Source organism: Seriola lalandi, unplaced genomic scaffold (assembly GCF_002814215.2).
Source record: "Seriola lalandi dorsalis isolate HSWRI2012SDOR001 ecotype SW California unplaced genomic scaffold, Sedor1 jcf7180002054942, whole genome shotgun sequence".
NCBI lineage: Eukaryota > Metazoa > Chordata > Actinopteri > Carangiformes > Carangidae > Seriola > Seriola lalandi.
In genome coordinates this window covers 137,021-154,721 of record NW_019525493.1, presented here as the reverse complement: position 1 = coordinate 154,721, position 17,701 = coordinate 137,021, and the positions used below count along the sequence as shown (strand labels likewise).

The following is a 17,701-nucleotide window of genomic DNA, read 5'->3' as shown; positions in this document are numbered from 1 at the left end:
TGGCGTTTGAGCCTGAGAACTGTACTCAGGGCAAAACTTAACCGTAATTCAATGCAGTGAAGCCATTGGCTCCCAGTAATGGCGGGGCTTTGTAAAGGCTGGTAGCTGAAGCCGCGATACGTCCAATGTTTATCGCTGTTTTCATGAGACATTGAACACGATCGAGTGCATTAAATGACATCGAGAACATTAATGGACAAGAAAAGACGCGTATCGCTAAAAAAAAAAGATATGAAGTGAAAACGCGGTTAACTGCGTGACTTCATAGCTTCTCTGTTGGTTCTCATTTAGTAGCGCTAGCTAAACCGAAGCGCGCTGCCTTGTCGTTTACATCCAGCTCAGGCTCCAGAGCGGAATCAAGATGAGTTCTTCACGGGAGATTAAACGTAAGCATTGTTTTTAATAGTCACTCGTGTGTGGAAGTGGACACGCGTTTTACTTGACTGTTGTCAGTGAAATGTTTCATGTGTGGTCACTCTGCAGAGCTGCAGAAAGCAAAGAGCAAAGCCCAGAACAGTAGCAACTTACGAGAGGAGGCAAGCATCTGCAACCAGCTAGGAGAGCTGCTGTCCAGAAATGGTAAGTTGTTTATATGATATCTAGGATCAGGGTTGATTGTGCCAGTTCCATTAATAACATCTTGTGGCTGTTTACAATGTTACGTTTATTGACCAGAGAAATGTGCAAGTTATAGACATTTGTGTAAGTAGGACATTTGTTATAACACTAGATGAAGGTGACGCAACTAGACATGATTTCTTACATGGAGAGCTGGCTTGTGTGTTATATATTAACATCATTTTGTTTGGCACATGTATGTATTGTGAGTTTTTAATTGTTTTGAATCAGTGACTCCATACATAATCTCTGCATGAACTGGACATGGTCTGGTACTTCCTCCTCTTTTGTGAGGTCAATGGAAGGTGGCATCATTGATGTTGTTTTTCTGTCTGTTTATGGATTTAGCTCAGGGTAGAGTTACTACAGTTGTTTGTTTATTCACTCCAGTTGTCCACCTTCCCCACTACCTCCTCACTCTATCATATTTTTTACACCAGTCTTTAATAATACTAATCTCTACAAGTCTGCAATCATGTCATCTGTCTCGGTGGTATATTTTGTACATGTTAGATCGACATCCTCCTTCTGTCTCTTGGCATTCATCACAATAACATGTCTAATGTTTTACATTAATGTAAAGTGGAGTTTCATATTCATATTTTTTCCTGTTTCCTTCTCTACTTTCCGTTTTGGACTTGATGTGAATTCGTAACGTTTGTTGTGTAACCCCAGTCCTGTTGCTACTTTTTATGCTTTATTTCCCTCTCACTTTTTAAGTACAGTGTAATATGGACTTCTATATTTCCTCTATTTTTGACTGCTTGTTTAGTCAGTTTGTTCTGTCTGATCCTCCTGTATCTCAGGTAACTATGAGGCTGCTATTAGGGAGCACCAGCAGGAGTTGGCGCTCTCTGAGGTGCTGAATGACGTGATTGGACGAGCTGTGGCCAATCGTAAGATAGGAGAGTGCTTTGCAGAGATGGGAAACATTGTGGCGGCTTTGAAAGTGAGTACGGTAGATTGTTTGGCTTTATAATGCCTGGAAAAAGTACTTGTGTGGCCACTAAACCAGATTCTTCAAAGCTGTACTTTACCGCAGTACTATAGTGATGCAGATTTTCGGGACAACAACAACATTGTAGTCCCACAAGCAATATTTTCCGAAGCACATAAGGGCTTGTATATATTTGTCTTCTCCAGCACCAACAGTATCACCTGGACTTGGCTCGCTCTGTTCGAGATCACGCGGAGGAACAAAGGGCGCTGGCTACTATTGGTCGAACCTACCTCTTCCGTTATGAATCGGACCAGTCAAGGAAGAGTTTAGAGCAAGCGGAGGATGCCTTCAGGAAGAGCCTGGCCATTGTGGATGATCGTCTAGAAGGTGTGTTCTGTTTGTTTACAGACTCGTGTGTATCCTCTGGAATTTGTAGAGAATATAGTTAAGCAGTTTTTTATTATTTGTTCGTCTTAACCTTTTGTTTTTTCTTAATTTTCCTTAACTCTAGGGACAGTGCCAGGGCGAGAGATTAGTGAGATGAAGGCTCGCCTGTTCCTCAACCTTGGTCTAGTCTGCGATCATCTGGGGGAGCCCAAACGCTGCAGCGAGTTCATTCGCCGAAGTGTCTTTATCGCTGAGTATGAAAATCCTAAACTGTACTATACTACTATGTCTTAGTGTAAAATCTCAGGTAGGAAGACGGCAAAACGTCAGGAGCCTTCCATTTTCTTGCTGTTAATCGTTCTGTCTTCCTCCATTTCCTTCCTACTGTAAAGGAAGAGCCAGCTGCTGGAGGATCTCTACCGTGCAAACTTTAACCTGGGCAACATCTACTTTCGTAACGGCCACCAGTCTAATGCTGTGCGCTGCCTGGAACAAGCTAAAGAGTGTGCCAGGAAGATTAAAGACAAGTTCAGCGAGAGCGAGTGCTTTCACTGCATCGGCAAGGTACGAACTCACCCAACCCTCCCATTTTTCTGTCACGGTGATTCTACAATTTCTGACGAGTGAGTGAGTGTGTGTGTCTGTGTTCTCATGATGTTTATCTACAGGTGCAGCTTTCTCTTGGTGATTTTGTAGCAGCTAGACGATCTCTGAAGAAAGCTCTCGTGCTGGGTTCCCAGCAGCCCCTGGACAGGCAGGCAGTGAAGAAAGCTTTCAAATATGGTGACAGAACGAGTTTCGATTCACCCAACCCTGTGGAATTAACGTTTTAATATTTTTTTTCTTTTCAAGATGCTTGAGTTAATGGCAGGGTTTGTTTTTCCGCTTCCATAGCTGACCGGGGCTGTAAATTAGAGGAAGAGCTGGGGGAGGATCAAGGCAAAAGACTCGGTTCCCATCAGGCCGTGGAGCTCGCAGAGCAGCTGGGGGACCTCTACTGTAAAATCGGCTGCTACAGCAAAGCTCTGGATGCCTATCAAGCTCAAGTGAGAAACATTAAAAGATCTACATGGACAATGCTCATATCTCAGCTGTTTTAACTTTTAGCACCCGATATCCACTGCATTTTAACTTCTCTCATATGTCTCTCTTTTAGCAACTGTATAGTAGATTGTCAGAGCATTGAATTATATAAACCCGTGTTGTCACTCTGGTGCAGCTTAAGGGCGCTGAGGCACTGGGGAAGGCTGCCCGGGAGCTGGCTGTCATTCATGTGTCCCTGGCTGCGACGTACACAGATCTGAGGCAGCACAGCAAGGCAGTGGAGCACTACAGACAGGAGCTGGCTTTACGACAGGGCAGCTCCTCAGAGGTATACGCGACCAGCCCCCATCTTCATTAGGGCTGTAATTTAAATATTATTGAAATCGCAATATGGCCACGTGCAATATCCAAATCGCAGGAGCTGCAATTTGTGTCACAACATACCGTAAGTGAAGCGTGGTGTTACAGAGAGGCCCTGGCTTACAAATCACATTCTCCACACGGAAGGGATGTTCCCGTCCGTGTGTAGTATGTATTTGTTGTTTGGTACAAGCTCCACCAAAAATCCCATTATCATTCTTATATATATTTATATATATATTTATATATATACATATATATATATATATATATATATATATATATATAATATATAGTCAGAGTAGAGTGTAGTAGAGTGTCAATTAGTGTGTGTATTTTTTTGAGCGTCTTTTTTTATGCTTTTCCTCATTTATAGGTTTTGCTACATCCATATATTTTGGCTTTAAAACAACTAGAGGGCATTCTTCAAATATCGCAATAAAATTCAATAAAATATATATTCTTTTTTACATGGAAAATCAGCAGTTTATCAAGTCCATGATTATTTGGCTTGTAGTTTTAATTTAGAAAACAAATCACAATATATGACAATAATAGAAAATACTGTAATTGATAAATTATTCATTCAGGCAGTCGGTGTCAGTACTTGTGAATCTAACTTGTCACCTGAATCTGTCTCTATCAGGAATGCAGCACTTGGCTGAACATCGCAGCAGCTCAGGAGGAGAGCAGCTGTGTCTCCCAGGATATAGATAGCAGCTACACTACGGCTTTACGCTGCGCCCAGACGTCTGGGCAGGCCAGACTACAGGTGAGGTGGAATCAGCAGCTGGAAGTTATGAAAAAAATTGGAAATTAATTGGTTATTGGTTAAGATCTAAAAAAAAAAAAAAAAAAATTAAATTGTCATATTAAATTAACAGGCTGACTGAGTAATATTCCTAGCACTTTTCTTATTTAGCTAAACCCGTATAGGCATACTATAAATTTGAAGACTTAGAACGAATAAACTTGGAGGGAGACTTTTTGAAGTTTGGAGATTTTCCTTTCTTTCTCTTCCCACAGAAACGTGTGTTGAGGCTCTGGTTGGCTTCCCAGAGACGGAGCGGCTCACCAGATGCTGAGGACACTGAGGCGATGCTGCGGGAGCTGTGTGCTGCAGAGGGCTGGAGTCCAGATGGGAGTGATGGCGAGGAGGATGAAGAGGAGGAGATGGACAACAGCGAACCTCTGGATGACAGTGACGTCGTCCTCTCAGATTCAGGTGGGCTACTTGCTGTCCACTATCCAACTCTTTGAGTTGACCTGTGACATTTTTGGATTAAATTAGTTATCTAATGTTGCACTCTTCATATGGTCTCTAGATGATGATTTGGAGGGTTATGACAAGATGGTGTCAGGAAGGAGGAAGGCGGGAAGGGTGAGTCATTTATCAGTTGTTACTTTGCACAAGCAATCACCTCACCTTTTAAACTCCACATCTTACATCCTTACCCTCCGACCTTCTTATGTCTCGTGCTGCTCCTTTATCTGTCTCCTCACTTTAGTGGAACAAGAGGAATGAGAAGGGTGAGACGTCTCTGCACAGAGCATGTATAGATGGAAACCTGAAGCAGGTCCAGTATCTGGTAGAACAGGTGAGGAAAAACAAGATTTATCATTTTTGTTTTTAAAATAACCCTTTTTTTCATCAGAAATGTTACCAAAAAATGCAAAATGGAGAGCAAAACAAAATGAAAGTCAGACAGATGAGGGTAAAATCCTCAGTAAACAGTAACAAATTTCTTCAACTTGAGCTTCTCGTCTGAGCTTGTTAAATATTTACTATACAAAGAAAACAAACTTCACCTCAGAGACGTCTCTGCTCAGCTTTGAATAATTTATAAGGATAAAAGAATAAAAAACAAAGTCTACATACAGAAACTGTAACAATACGGATTGTTTGATAATTGTTTTCCTGCTCCTGTCTGTATGTCAGGGTCACCCTGTGAACCCCAGAGACTACTGTGGTTGGACTCCCCTGCATGAGGCCTGCAACCATGGTCACTATGGTAACCAATTTAGGATTACCTGTATTGAACCTTGTTTAAAAGTTGTTTTTATGGTTATAAAGAAATAAACACTCTCTTCCATCCTCTTGTCGTTCTTTCTTTTTCTCATGCAGACGTTGTCGCTGTGCTGCTGGAGCGCGGCGCTAACATCAATGACCCCGGCGGCCCCTTATGTGAAAAAGTGACTCCTCTCCATGATGCCCTCGCTTGTGGCAATTTAAAGGTTGCAAGGCTCCTCATGGAAAGAGGGGCTTCTGTCACGCTACGCAACTCCAAGGTGTGTGTGTGTGTGTGTTACACGGGGAGGATGGATTTGTAGCAGCTGGTAAATTTCAAAAGATTCTTTAATATAGAATGTTGTCGCAGGAAAACCATTCACTTGTAATTCTAAGTTCCATCTTAATTTAAATGTAATCTGCCCCATGGTTTTTATCTAGTTATTCAATATTATGTCTTCCCTATTGTGGATGCATGGACATTTCAAATTGTGCATAAATATACTGCATATCATCCTTACACAAAATTTCTGTTGGTATTCTGCCAAGTAGCAGTTTCTTTAATGATTTTACCAAGGACGTAATTTCAAAAAAAAAGTTCTTGCACACCATAAAGTCTTAGTGACAGGTGCGTAGGATCAAAAACTCCTGACTTGAAAAGAAAAATTAAAAAAAATACCACAGACTTTTCACCCCCTGAACTCACTTTATTAAGACCCTCAGACCTTCATCAGGCAAAATTCATACAGTAATGTTTTTTTTCCCCCCCAAAATGTCTTTTAACCAACAAAACAGACAGGTGAAGCTTGGTTTTCATCACATCCTCGCCAACATTTTTGATGCATAATATCTCCAGAAACTGGATGCAGTAGTTCTACATATTGCTTTACATTCTTCCTAATTTTTTCTTAACTCAGACCAGGAAGTTTACCAAAAATTGGGTCTGTTTTTATTAGTGACCAGTGCTGGTAAGATAGAAAACACCCCACCTCCCCAGAGAATAAAATCACCTCCCACTTTGCACTTATGTGTGTTTCTATTTCATGTTTTCACTCTCCTCCGTCAGGGTGACACGGCCGCGGACACTCTACGTCAGTGGCAGAGGACGTACAGCAGAGAGCTGGACCGGGACACCAAACAGGAGTGTATCATTACAGAGAGACTGCTGAAGAAAGCACTAGCAGGGGGAGGTGAGCCTTTCACGTGCTCTTGCCATGTTAGCCTCAGTTTGCTCTTTAAATATCCTTTCAAGCACTTGTTTTTCCCCCCACTTATCTCTGTCTACCACAGTGCCCGCTGCTCCGGCCCCAGCCAAGCCTTTCGATGCCCTGCAGGACAGCCAGCTGTTTGATGCCGAGAACTCGGAGCCGCTGTCGCCCTCTGGAGGGGGCGGTTCCGCCAGCCAAGACTGGCCTCGAAACAACAGGAACTCTGAGGTGAAGGCAGCACCTGCCAACCCCAAACGGTGGCAGACCAATGGTTCGACACAGCGGCACAGAGCCAGAGGAACAGAGGCTGCTGTCCTGTATGGGGTAATGTCTGATGAATGCTTTCTTTGCGGGTTAAAATACTACACAACGTCTTCCTGCACCTGCTTTGGATTTACTGAGATTATACAATCTGGATTCTTTAGATCTATTCTTGCAGTACATGATTTTTATGTATATGTATCCCTTAGAATAACAGCAGCTGCTCGGATGACAGTGACTCTGACTGCCCCATCAGTCCTCTCCGTCCCGTCCGCCCGAGACACAGTTTCCCAGCAGCCCCGAGTCAAAAGGAAGTTCCACCAAACAAAGAAACCAGCTCGATCCCTACCTCGGGGCGAGAAAGTATCAGGGAGACCCCCGCGCCGTTTGTCTTTGCACGAGAGGAGTACCACAGTGCCATTCGAGGGTTGGGCAGCGCCAAAAATCTTCTCCAGGGTCCATCGCAACCCCAGTTCTCCAGCACACCCGCTGTATCATCCAGCAATAAATCAGCTCTGGTTCCTGAGGAGGAGTATCTGGCTGATGACTGGCTGGAGGATGATTTGGGGGAAATCCAGCCGAAGAAGAAGAGGAGGCTTCGAGTAGAGCAGGACGGGATGACGGGAGAGGATTCGGCCTCGTTTTCAGCCACCAGGAGTCAAAACAGGCACTTAAACACTGACACGAGCTGCAGAGGTAACGACATCTTCAGTTTTTGTTTCATTTTAATTTTGCTCCACGTTTTCGGTGCTTCTTTTACCTTCATTATGCTCTTCTTCTTCTTCTTCTTTTTCTTTCAGGTTCTGCAGTTCCCTCCTCCTCCAGCAGGATGCTCTCTCTGAAAAAGAATGGCTCTCTGAGGCCTCACCAGGTCAAAATGACTCAGATGCCCGGCATGGTGAGGTTGGGCAGGCGAGAGGTGAACAGGCCGAACAGCCCCACCGTTACAGATGATGACGACATGACACCTGAGACGCCTCCACGACCTCCACAAATACGCGTGCAGGTATCCTTCCAATTAGTCTGATGAGTATTAGAAAAACATGTCCCAAGAAGTCCAAGTCAAAACAAGAAACAGAGTTTTCATATTACTTATTCAGGACAGCGTTGACCCCAGCGAGATGGTTATCAATGTTTCAGTATGACAGGGGCCATAACTGTAACATCATTCTTCAGTTAGATAGTGATAAATGCGGCTGTAAGATTTTAAGATACCGCTGTTGCTTGAATATGACTTCATCAGGGAACCAATGGACTTTGTGTGTTTTTAGAAATCACACTGTAAGTTCACAAGTGTAACACTTCACACTTTGTTGATTAATTATAAATAACCAAAACTATTGCAGTATAATACAAAAGCCCTGCTGTAAATCCAACCTTCATGAAGGTTATAATGTTCACTTTGTATTGAAGCTGTTTCAAACAGGTGTTAATTCAACTTTATGGCCTTTTTGGAAGCTGCAGTTTTAGGTGTGGGCAACATTGACCGTTGAAGGTTATTTAATTCACAATAGTAGTTTCTAAAAGTACATAAGTATGTGTACTTAATTTTGTGATACAGTCATCATATCTTTTCCATATTTCCAGACTTGAAAGAAGCCAGCTTGTTTTGCTCATATGTTGTTTGTTTGTTTTTCAATTTGTAAATTTCAGCCTCCAGCTCACACATTGGCTGCTCCCATGCCCACATCACTACCACCACCAATCAGAATGAGGGTCAGAGTTCAGGAAGATGTTTTCCTCATCCCAGTTCCACAAAGGTTGATTTTTATTTGTTCAAAGAATAACTACACGTCATTATTTGTTATTTCCCTCAAAAATATTCAGTCAAATTATGACATTTGTACTTTTAAGAGACTGCGATAGCAGCAGAATTTAGATTTTTTAAAATTTTATTTTGGGATTTAAAATTTAACTTTGGTTTTATACAGGTGTTTTTGCATGTCTTTAACACCCATATCCACTCCACTGTGATGTAGTGAGGCAGACTCCTGCACTGTATCGTGGCTGTGTGAGCAGGCCGCTCAGCGTTACTACCAGAAATGTGGCCTCCTGCCTCGTCTCTCGCTGCAGAAAGAAGGTGCTCTCCTCTCCCCACAGGACCTTCTGCTGGCTGTCCTGCACACTAATGAAGAAGTAAGTGCAGTTTGAGTGAGAGAGAGACATGAAGAAAAAGTGTGTTGCATAAAGACTGTTTTTCAGGTTCCTTTGAGGACAGAATTGTAATCGTGCTATGTTGCAGGTTTTGGCTGAAGTGTGCTCCTGGGATCTCCCTCCTCTCCCTGAGCGTTACAAAAAGGCCTGTCACAGCCTGGCAGTGGGTGAGCAGCACACACAAATGCACTCGCACACAGACAAACGCATTTCAATAATACTTTATGAAGCGAGCTGTCTCTTTGTCTCCCTGCAGATGAGAACAAGCGTGTCACCAGGCTGTGTGAGGTGCAAGATGGGAGCTCGTCTGTGTCGGTGTGTGGCCTCAGTTTGGCCCCCGCTTCCCTCAACCCTCTGCTCCGTGCCTTAAAACTTCAGGCCAGCCTCACTGAGCTGCGTATTTCCGGCAACCGTCTCCACGACAACCTTCTCCCTGAGCTGGTGGCCACAACCATCACCATGCCTCGGCTTCGGCTGCTGGACATTTCTGCCAATCACATTACAGGGGAAGGACTGGAGAAGGCAGCAAATGCTTTAACGGGACAGAGCCAGCCGTTTCCGGTAAAGACCTCAGCTTGGCGAGTCTGTTTTTATTTCACCTGCTGTCATCAGTGTTTCATGTAGCTTGGGTAAAAATTTGTTCCCACGTCCGATACTCTTAATAGTCGTCACAACATTTGTATATTTATTACATGATTCTGAAGTAATGAAACTGATAGCTTGGCTATTTACTGATTTAAAGGTCAAATAAGATGGATAAAATAACGTAAACGTGGCCCTCTCCTGCTCCGAGCCTAGTGTGAATGGTCAGGGTGTGAAATACACTCGACTCATTTAACGTACCTCCTGCTGCGAGAGAGTGGGGTCGATACCTACCCACTGCAAAAGTCCCACTATGCGCACAGAGCAGGAGCATGAGGGCAAAATGACTCAATGAAACATGTGTGGAGGGGAAGATCTCACAAGGCGCAAAGCAGGCGCACGTACGCATGCACACACACGTTCACGCTCACACACAGTCGGGGGAGCAGACATGGACAGTCGTTACACACTGTGGCAGAGCAAAAACCTCGTACAAATAAGTTAGAAAATAGCCTGTTTATAAAAAAATAAATAATTTCAATGTCATGTTTGATAGACACAAAGTGAGCACTGTGAGCAGACTACTTGATTACTATAAGCAAATGATTTAAACAGCATTTGTATATGAATGATTCTGTCCCTTTTTGATCCATATAAGCAGTTGATCACTGTAACTGTGATCACTATAAGTAGTTTCCCCTGCATGTACATTTATATAATAGTATCTTTAAAGGGTAGATAAACCCTAAATGACAATGTTTTCACTCTTTGTCATGCTGCTGGTTTCTGGTTTATGTGCAGCGATTTGGCCTCTGACACTTCTGCCGCCACCAGGAAAACAAAGCAGGAGAAAGGCGTTTCCTTTGTGAATCTCAAAGCAATGAAAAATCAAATTAACTAAACTTAACAGCAACTTAACAGAACCCAAATGAACCAAAAGTTTTCAGAAATGCGTATTTTCAATGTGCCACAAACAAAATTTGAGTCACTTTTTATTTTGTTGTGCATCATCTGCAATAGGAAATGCATATCTCAAAAGATAAAAGATAAAACTGTACTGAACAGATACAACTAAAACCATCTGTGAGACGGATGGAAAACAGGTGGGTAAGAAAATGTTTTTTGTTGTGTTTTATTTCGTTGAGTGTGGCAGTGTTACAAATCATTAGATTTGTCATTACTCATACGGCTGTGGGAACATCGTTCATTTGCTTCTCAGGGATTCCCACAGTTTTTTTTTTTTTTTTTTTTTTAATGAAACTTTTCTACCATCATAGTTTTTTCAGTTAACCTCGAACGTGGTGTAAATGTGACACAGTTTCACTTGCACCTCAGTTAGTGGTATTATTTACTGAAATCTCATTGGTCACACAGGGAGGGGCCCTGTGTTATCTGTAGAGGTGTCAGAAACCTCAGTGTCAAACAGTCATCTCAAACACCATGCACATTTGGCAATGAAGCACATTTAATATAAATTATTTTGTGTCGTTTTCCCTCTCGTAGTGCCTGGAGGAGCTTGACATCAGTATGAACCCGCTGGGTGACGGAGTGTCAGAGTCCCTGTCCTGTCTGCTGTCCTGCTGCCCTCTGTTAGCCAAGCTGTCGCTGCAGGCCTGTGGCCTCACGGCTCGATTCCTACAGCAGCATCGACTGCTGCTAGCTAGCGCTCTGACAGGTAACGGCCCGAAATGCGGGGGGATGGATGGAGTGTGTTGTATAATGGGATGCATAAAGTTGTGTTAGCTTTGATTTCGAACTTTGGAGTTTGCAGTAAGTGTCTAACCAGCCAACATTTAATCCCTCTGTTATCGATAAAGCTAACAAGCCAAATATTTTTAAGATTCAATTACATTTATTTACGCTTATATGTTTTTGGAGTGGTGTTAAAATTAGTAAATTACAATCCTTTTGATCTTGAAGGCACTGGCCACCTGAAATCAGTGTGTCTATCCCACAATGCACTGGGCTCCACTGGCTTTGAGCTGGTGTTGAAGACTCTGCCTCTCCACTCCCTCACACACCTGGACCTGTCGGCCGTCAGCAAGGGTCCTGCTGATTTCCCGGCACTGGAACTCCTCACCAAAGCTGTGTCACAGGTACACACACATGAATCATGTAGTGAAATATACAAATGTCTATAGTGCATTGATTGATTGAAGGGTTTATGTGGAACTATAGCTGCTGTACAGGAAAAACAAATGAAGGCGTTTATCTTCTATCATAGGAGGACTGTTCTCTGACCCACCTGAGTCTGGCAGCAAACGGGTTGACGGACAGCAGTGTAGCCACCTTGGCCAGGTGCGTGTGTTGGAGCATTTTCCAACTTGCATGGCTCATAATTATGATCCCCATTATGATTTGTTTGGTTTGATCTTTTTCTGCTTCCTGGCTCTGAGTGTTTTTTTCTAATTCCCTTCCAGGTTCCTGCCTTCATGTCCATCTCTGGTGAGTTTAAACTTGTCAGGAAACCCATCTGTCACCTCAGCAGGACTTCACAGCATCCTGAACTCTCTCAGAGAGGCCTCTCGACCTTTGACCCTTCTAAACCTTCAAGGTATGCACTGTATGTGTGTATGTGTCTACTTGATTTGAAACCTTCCTGTCTGTCCTATCTGCCCCATAACTCAAAACCGGGTGCCTTTAATGGGGGATTGTTATAGAATATCTAATATAAGGTTGGGCGAAAATATGCAGAGGCCAGGTTTGGATACTAAATCTTTTTTGTGAAGGAAAGAACGTTGTTTCCCAACGGTTGTTGCTTCTCCATCAGGTTGTCAGGTGTCGGGCCCCTGGGACAGTGCAGGTCTGGATGGTCTGACAGAGCTGGTCAACGATCTCCGTCTTTGCTCTCAGGGACTCAACAAGCTGGACAGGCAGGTTTTAAAGCAGAGCTGGGACAATGCTCGGTCACGTGGACACTTCATTGACCGAAACACCAAGTGCCTGCTCTCCGCTGCAGCCTCCTCATAAGGAGGTAAAAATGAAATGTGCTTTGTGACGGATCTTTATCTCAGACACTGAATTTTTAACCATGTGAAATTAAAAGCCAACTTGTATTATTATTGTATTTTGTTCTCTGATTGTGTTCAGTCATCAGTGACAGCTTGAGGCTTCCACACTTAAACATTCAAAAGGACTGCACTAAGAAAATAAGCAGTTACACACCAATCCATGGACACTGTGAATAGCTTCATGTATTTCCACAGCTTAATTATTGTATGATTTGTTCAAAAAAAGAAAAACAATTAAAATGACTCATGATGCTTTTGCTTTCAGTGGTCCGTTTCTTTCTTCTTTTTTTTTTAAGTTATATTTTTGCCTTTATTTTTGATAGTACATTGAGATAGACAGGAAAGTCATGGGGAGAGACTGAGGTGATGACATGCAGCAAAGGGCCATGGGTAGGATTGAAACCCATGGCAGCTGCAGTTAGGACTAAGTCCATGTGGGCTCTACCAGGTGAGCCAACGAGGCAACGAATGCTCCATTTCTAATGTGTGAAAAAGTGTCTGGTTTTCACACTGATCTTGCTATCACACATTACTGCTGAGCACGTCAATTTGTGCTTGCCGCAGTTCTTGATTGAACATTGTGATAGCTGTGGGTAAAATGTTGTGTTAGACAAATGAGATGTGATAAGAAAGGGTTCACTCTACTCCACAAACCTTGTATCTGTTTTATCTCAGTTGCGCAGGGTTGTCAAGAGTGTTAAGGAAATTCTTATCATCTGTGTTGAAGAACGAGCACTGGAGTCCAGGATGTCTTATGCTGAGGATGTTTATTGATGCTTGATCAAGGAGAGAGGAGGATTCATCAATACAGGCTCCTGTGCATGATATCACCTCAATTCTAAAACGAGAACCTCTGGGGATAGTTTTTATACATTTAGAAAAAATAACTACAGATCGCTTGCACTCCATAATTGGTCAAATAACCTCATAAGATGGAGAAGGGGTTGGAGAGGGATGTGTTACTACACTATTGGTTCATTAACCATAGACGAGGAAATATGACTACATACGTACGAGTGCTGATTCTTAGGACACTTAGCTACTTGTTACTGCCCATCCAAGCTCTGTTGTTATCAGCCGTGGCACCACCAGTATCAGCAGAAGGCACAGCTTCGTCTAGAGGAGCCGCCTCAGCATCTCAAAGCTTGTAAGATTTAGTTCCCAGGAGCCTCTGTATTCTTAATCCCTCCTGTTGGTATGGCATTGGTATCGGTGATACCAACCTGTGTTCTACTATCGAATTGGAAAGGTAATCAGTGGTATCACTAACACAGTGCGTGATTAAAGTAATTGATTCAACCACAAAGGGAGTGAGTGGCTGTATCCTTGCATCCTAACAACTGATTGAGATTTCAATTGAACTGAGAAATGAACAGCTAGTAGGGATCAACTGGTTTTTTCAGGGCCGACACAGATTATTAGTCATAAAGGAGACCGATAAATTATATTTTGAACTGATATGCCAACACAAAACCACGGCTACATAAGGACTCTCACTGCGGCCCAGTGGTCAGTTAACAGTAACTCTTGACAGCTGTGTGTTTTGTTCAAATCTGACCACCAAGGATCTTGGTGTTACATTTGATCAGCACGTTCGAGACATCACAGAGACCACCTTTTTTCACCCAGACTAATCTTTTTGCCTTAACTTTAAGTTAATTGTTCTTTCTTTGATTACTTCAGACCTTGTACGTGTTATTGTCCCTCTGGCAGGTCAGTTTCAGTCTCAATGAATCTATTAGACCTAGTATGTACAGCAGGTGTCCCAGATCCCAAAGCCAGTGCTGGCTGACACAGTCCCACAAAGAATATTCATAAAATTTAAAATGCAAACATTTATTAAAATTATGTGCATTTAAAAGTAAATGATGGTATAAGACAAAGTACAACACAAAGTAAATGCTACAATTAAAAGAAAGCTTTTATTGATTTTTTTGATCAAGTGCTTCTAATCACTGAGTGTGTGGCCATTCACTCACTACCACAAAGCACACAAGGTTAATGTTTATTCTTATGAATTAAATGCAGAGTTTGATTTTTATTCATACGTATAACATCAGGGACAAAGAACATCTGTGAAATTACAGTAATTATGGCAATTTTCAAAGATGAAAACTGTATTTTGACAGTTTACCAGTGCTCATACATGTTATAAATTGACAAAAACACATTTATTCAACATTTTTGTTGTGGAAACTTTTGTAATTACACAAGATGTTTGTAAATTAACAAATCTCAGTAGAATTACAGAACATATACTTCTTTTACCTGTATTTTAAAAATACAGGAAAATCTGTAAAATAAACAGTTAAGATTCTGTTATATTACAGATTTTTTTATGTTACATTTCAGTCGGATTCTTCGTCTCCTGGATAAAAGATCAGGGGAGACAGCTCCTTTGGCCTAAAGAGAGCATATAAGAAGCACAGAGAGAGAGCAAAATCATTATCTGTGGTGGAAGAAGTAACAACATCATTTGTAATTAAGTAGCAATAAAATACTCCATTATAAGTAAAAGTCCTACAGTAAAAAGTATACATAAGTGAAAGGACTTTTGTATTACTGAAAAAATGCACTGAAAGTAAAAGCAGAATGTCCCCTGTCAGTGTTACACTAATATGCCATTGGATTATACATGTATATTACATGTAGTATTAAAATTTAATTGGTATTTTATTGTTGTAGTTAGTCTAGGTGGAGCTTATATTACTTATTGGGTAGTTTACTCTGTAAGGCTTGATGGTTACTCACTTGCAGGCTTTGGTTTTCACACAGATCGTCCTCACATCATCACTGGTTCTGAGCTCCTTAATCAATTCTCCGAGGTATTTTTGCACAAAGTTGTGGCACATAGCTTTTAAGGTGGAAATTTCATTGCAGGCCTTAAACAACTTCAATTTCACGTTCTGTAACAGCAGAAATTGCATTATTGCTTCTTTCAAGATGCTCTAGATCAAAACTGTCCAGGCTTTTAAACACTTTACCTCTGAGGTGGTGTTTGGTCCAATGTCTTTCTTCACTTTGTTCAAAGCCGACTCGCATACCCGGCACATACCTGGAACCTGCAAGTGAAAGTGAGGGATGATTTTAATTCTTAGCTTTATGTGATAGGAAAAATGTTAATGTTAAGTGTCTATATAATTTTTGTTATCATTAGAAATGGTGGAACTATTTGTGAATGTCACTTTACAAGCTCAAAATCTTACTGACCCTAATTACTGACCCTAAAATAAATAATAATGTGTTAATCAAGATTTTAGTTTTGATATTCTGCTTCTTTACATTAGAATTTAAATTGCTCTCTGGCCCAAAGTCAGGGCTACTTAGTCTACAGAGAAACAGCAAATAGAAATGTGACACTTTGTTGAACGTTTTGTCATCTGACATTTTAAGATGAACACAGATTATCTAAGTGCAACCTAAATTGTGTAAAGCATATTACCCGGCCGGCCTCCGCAGAGCCTTCCACCTCCAACTGCTCCACCTGATCATCAATGTTAACCACAAAGCTTCTTCCACAGACTGTCCAGACTGTGAAGGAACAAAAAAATGTTAAAGTACACTTTACACAGCAAAGACACATTGACACATGTTCTACAAGGGAAAACATGTTAAAGAAAACACAGCAAGACACCTGAACATGTCACCAGGATGCACACAAGGAGGACTGAAGATGTTTCCATTGCTAACATGGAGCAGTGATCTCTGGTCTGTGTGTGTGAGTATGTCTGCTGATGACCCTCCTTTTATTCATGACAGAGGTGAGGGGCTACACGGCAACGGAAGTTTCAAAGCACAACCTTGCTGCCACTCACAGCACCAGATTCACACAAAACCTCCTTGACATCTCCCACTTATTTAGATTGCCATCTTATCCAGTCAGGTACTGATATGAGCGGTAGTGGTGTGTTGGAGTGCTGTTATTTTGGTTTTCTTCGCTATCTTAATATCACTCACAGCTCTGCAAAAACAACATCCGTTTATTACAAATCGAATCAATGAGCTACTCAGTTTTTGCAGTTTATTTGTATGTGCATGTTATTCTACCTGACATGAGTCAGTATTAATCACAGGCATCAGTCTCACCTGCAACTAGTCACAGTGGGTAGGTAGAAATACCTCAGGTGTAATATGGTTTATCCAGATTTATACATCATTATAGACGTCATGTTATTTTTCTTGTATTTTGGGTTTCTGGCAGCTTTATACTTACTTATACTAAGACAAAAATGAATGCATAGAAAGTCAGCAAAAATTAATTGATATGTACCTCGACTCTAGAAGGTTATTACCGTAATCCTAATAAACATTACCTGTCTTCAGTATGTTAGGATCACTGCTTAATTTTAAAGAATGTGAAATTTCTTAATAATAGTAGAGAGAATAATTTATTTCAGCTTTTATTTCTTTCATCTCATCTTCAGATGAAGACAGAGCCTGTCAGGTTTGTTTTCCTCCTCGCTTGCACACGCCTTTTCAGTTCTGCACACAAATTTTCTATTGGATTGAAGTCAGCTTTGTGATGGCCACTCCAATACCCTGACTTTGTGGAGGTTCACATTTCTTTTCCTGACATCTTGGCTGATTTATTTGGATTTGCCCATGATGTCAAGCAAAGAGAGTCGAGTTTGAATGTAGGCCTTAAAATACTTTGACAGGTACATCTCTAATTTACTCAGATTATGTAATTTAGCCTATCAGAAGCTTCAAAGCCATGACATCATTGGCTGGAATTTTCCAAGCAAGTTTAAAGGCACAGTGAACTTATTGTATTTAAACTTCTGACCCACTCTAGAAGAGAGAGAAAATGTTTTGTTTTTTTTGTGTGTCTGTTTGGATGAACTGAGGTATGTAGTAATGTTTCAAATGTAAAGCTGTGGTGAGCATCTTGCTTAGTGTGATTATTTACTGAAATCACATTTGATCACACAGCGAGGGGCCATATGTGATCTGATGAGGTGTCAGAAACCACAGTGTCAAAACGGTCAACTCAAACACCACACACACTTTACCATCAATGAGAAATGAATATAAAAAGACTTTGTGTCGTTTTCCTCTCATAGTGCCTGGAGGATCTTTACAAGAACTGCAGATTATTTAATAAACTAAATCAGATATATGATGTTTA

At 41.6% G+C, this 17,701-nt stretch overlaps 2 protein-coding genes across 2 annotated transcripts; one reads left to right on the top strand and one right to left on the bottom strand.

Annotated features, from left to right (window-relative positions):
- Nucleotides 1-85: 85 nt before the first annotated feature.
- Nucleotides 86-12,832, top strand: tonsl (tonsoku-like, DNA repair protein). The gene is made up of 28 exons (XM_023393703.2): nucleotides 86-386; nucleotides 484-579; nucleotides 1,425-1,567; nucleotides 1,762-1,945; nucleotides 2,070-2,199; nucleotides 2,338-2,509; nucleotides 2,614-2,728; nucleotides 2,840-2,991; nucleotides 3,165-3,317; nucleotides 3,996-4,121; nucleotides 4,376-4,574; nucleotides 4,675-4,730; nucleotides 4,858-4,947; nucleotides 5,289-5,361; nucleotides 5,475-5,638; nucleotides 6,424-6,547; nucleotides 6,648-6,889; nucleotides 7,036-7,522; nucleotides 7,627-7,832; nucleotides 8,480-8,586; nucleotides 8,806-8,962; nucleotides 9,069-9,147; nucleotides 9,237-9,541; nucleotides 11,066-11,237; nucleotides 11,483-11,658; nucleotides 11,787-11,860; nucleotides 11,983-12,116; nucleotides 12,333-12,832. Exons 1-28 carry the CDS (start codon nucleotides 362-364, stop codon nucleotides 12,530-12,532), a joined length of 4,341 nt encoding a protein of 1,446 aa, XP_023249471.1. The 5' UTR covers nucleotides 86-361; the 3' UTR covers nucleotides 12,533-12,832.
- A 1,644-nt stretch (nucleotides 12,833-14,476) lies between these two features.
- On the bottom strand, nucleotides 14,477-16,275 carry LOC147817549 (uncharacterized). Its single transcript, XM_087170278.1, has 5 exons — nucleotides 16,208-16,275; nucleotides 16,016-16,104; nucleotides 15,558-15,635; nucleotides 15,325-15,479; nucleotides 14,477-14,976 (listed from the first exon to the last, which is right to left on the bottom strand). The coding sequence occupies exons 1-5, from the start codon at nucleotides 16,263-16,265 to the stop codon at nucleotides 14,922-14,924; spliced, it is 435 nt and encodes a 144-aa protein (XP_087026404.1). The 5' UTR covers nucleotides 16,266-16,275; the 3' UTR covers nucleotides 14,477-14,921.
- Nucleotides 16,276-17,701: the final 1,426 nt, after the last annotated feature.

What these genes read in the sequence shown, in the direction of transcription:
- tonsl (XM_023393703.2), top strand. Translation starts at nt 362, where the DNA reads ATGAGTTCTTCACGGGAGATTAAAC. An exon ending in CGAAGTGTCTTTATCGCTGA is followed by an intron (nt 2,200 to 2,337) that starts GTATGAAAATCC and finishes CCTACTGTAAAG; the next exon opens with GAAGAGCCAGCTGCTGGAGG. An exon ending in AGGCTGCTGTCCTGTATGGG is followed by an intron (nt 6,890 to 7,035) that starts GTAATGTCTGAT and finishes TGTATCCCTTAG; the next exon opens with AATAACAGCAGCTGCTCGGA.
- LOC147817549 (XM_087170278.1), bottom strand. Translation starts at nt 16,265, where the DNA reads ATGTTAGCAATGGAAACATCTTCAGTCCTCCTTGTGTGCATCCTGGTG. An exon ending in GCTCTGCGGAGGCCGGCCGG is followed by an intron (nt 15,636 to 16,015) that starts GTAATATGCTTT and finishes TTTCACTTGCAG; the next exon opens with GTTCCAGGTATGTGCCGGGT. An exon ending in GACCAAACACCACCTCAGAG is followed by an intron (nt 15,480 to 15,557) that starts GTAAAGTGTTTA and finishes CTGCTGTTACAG; the next exon opens with AACGTGAAATTGAAGTTGTT.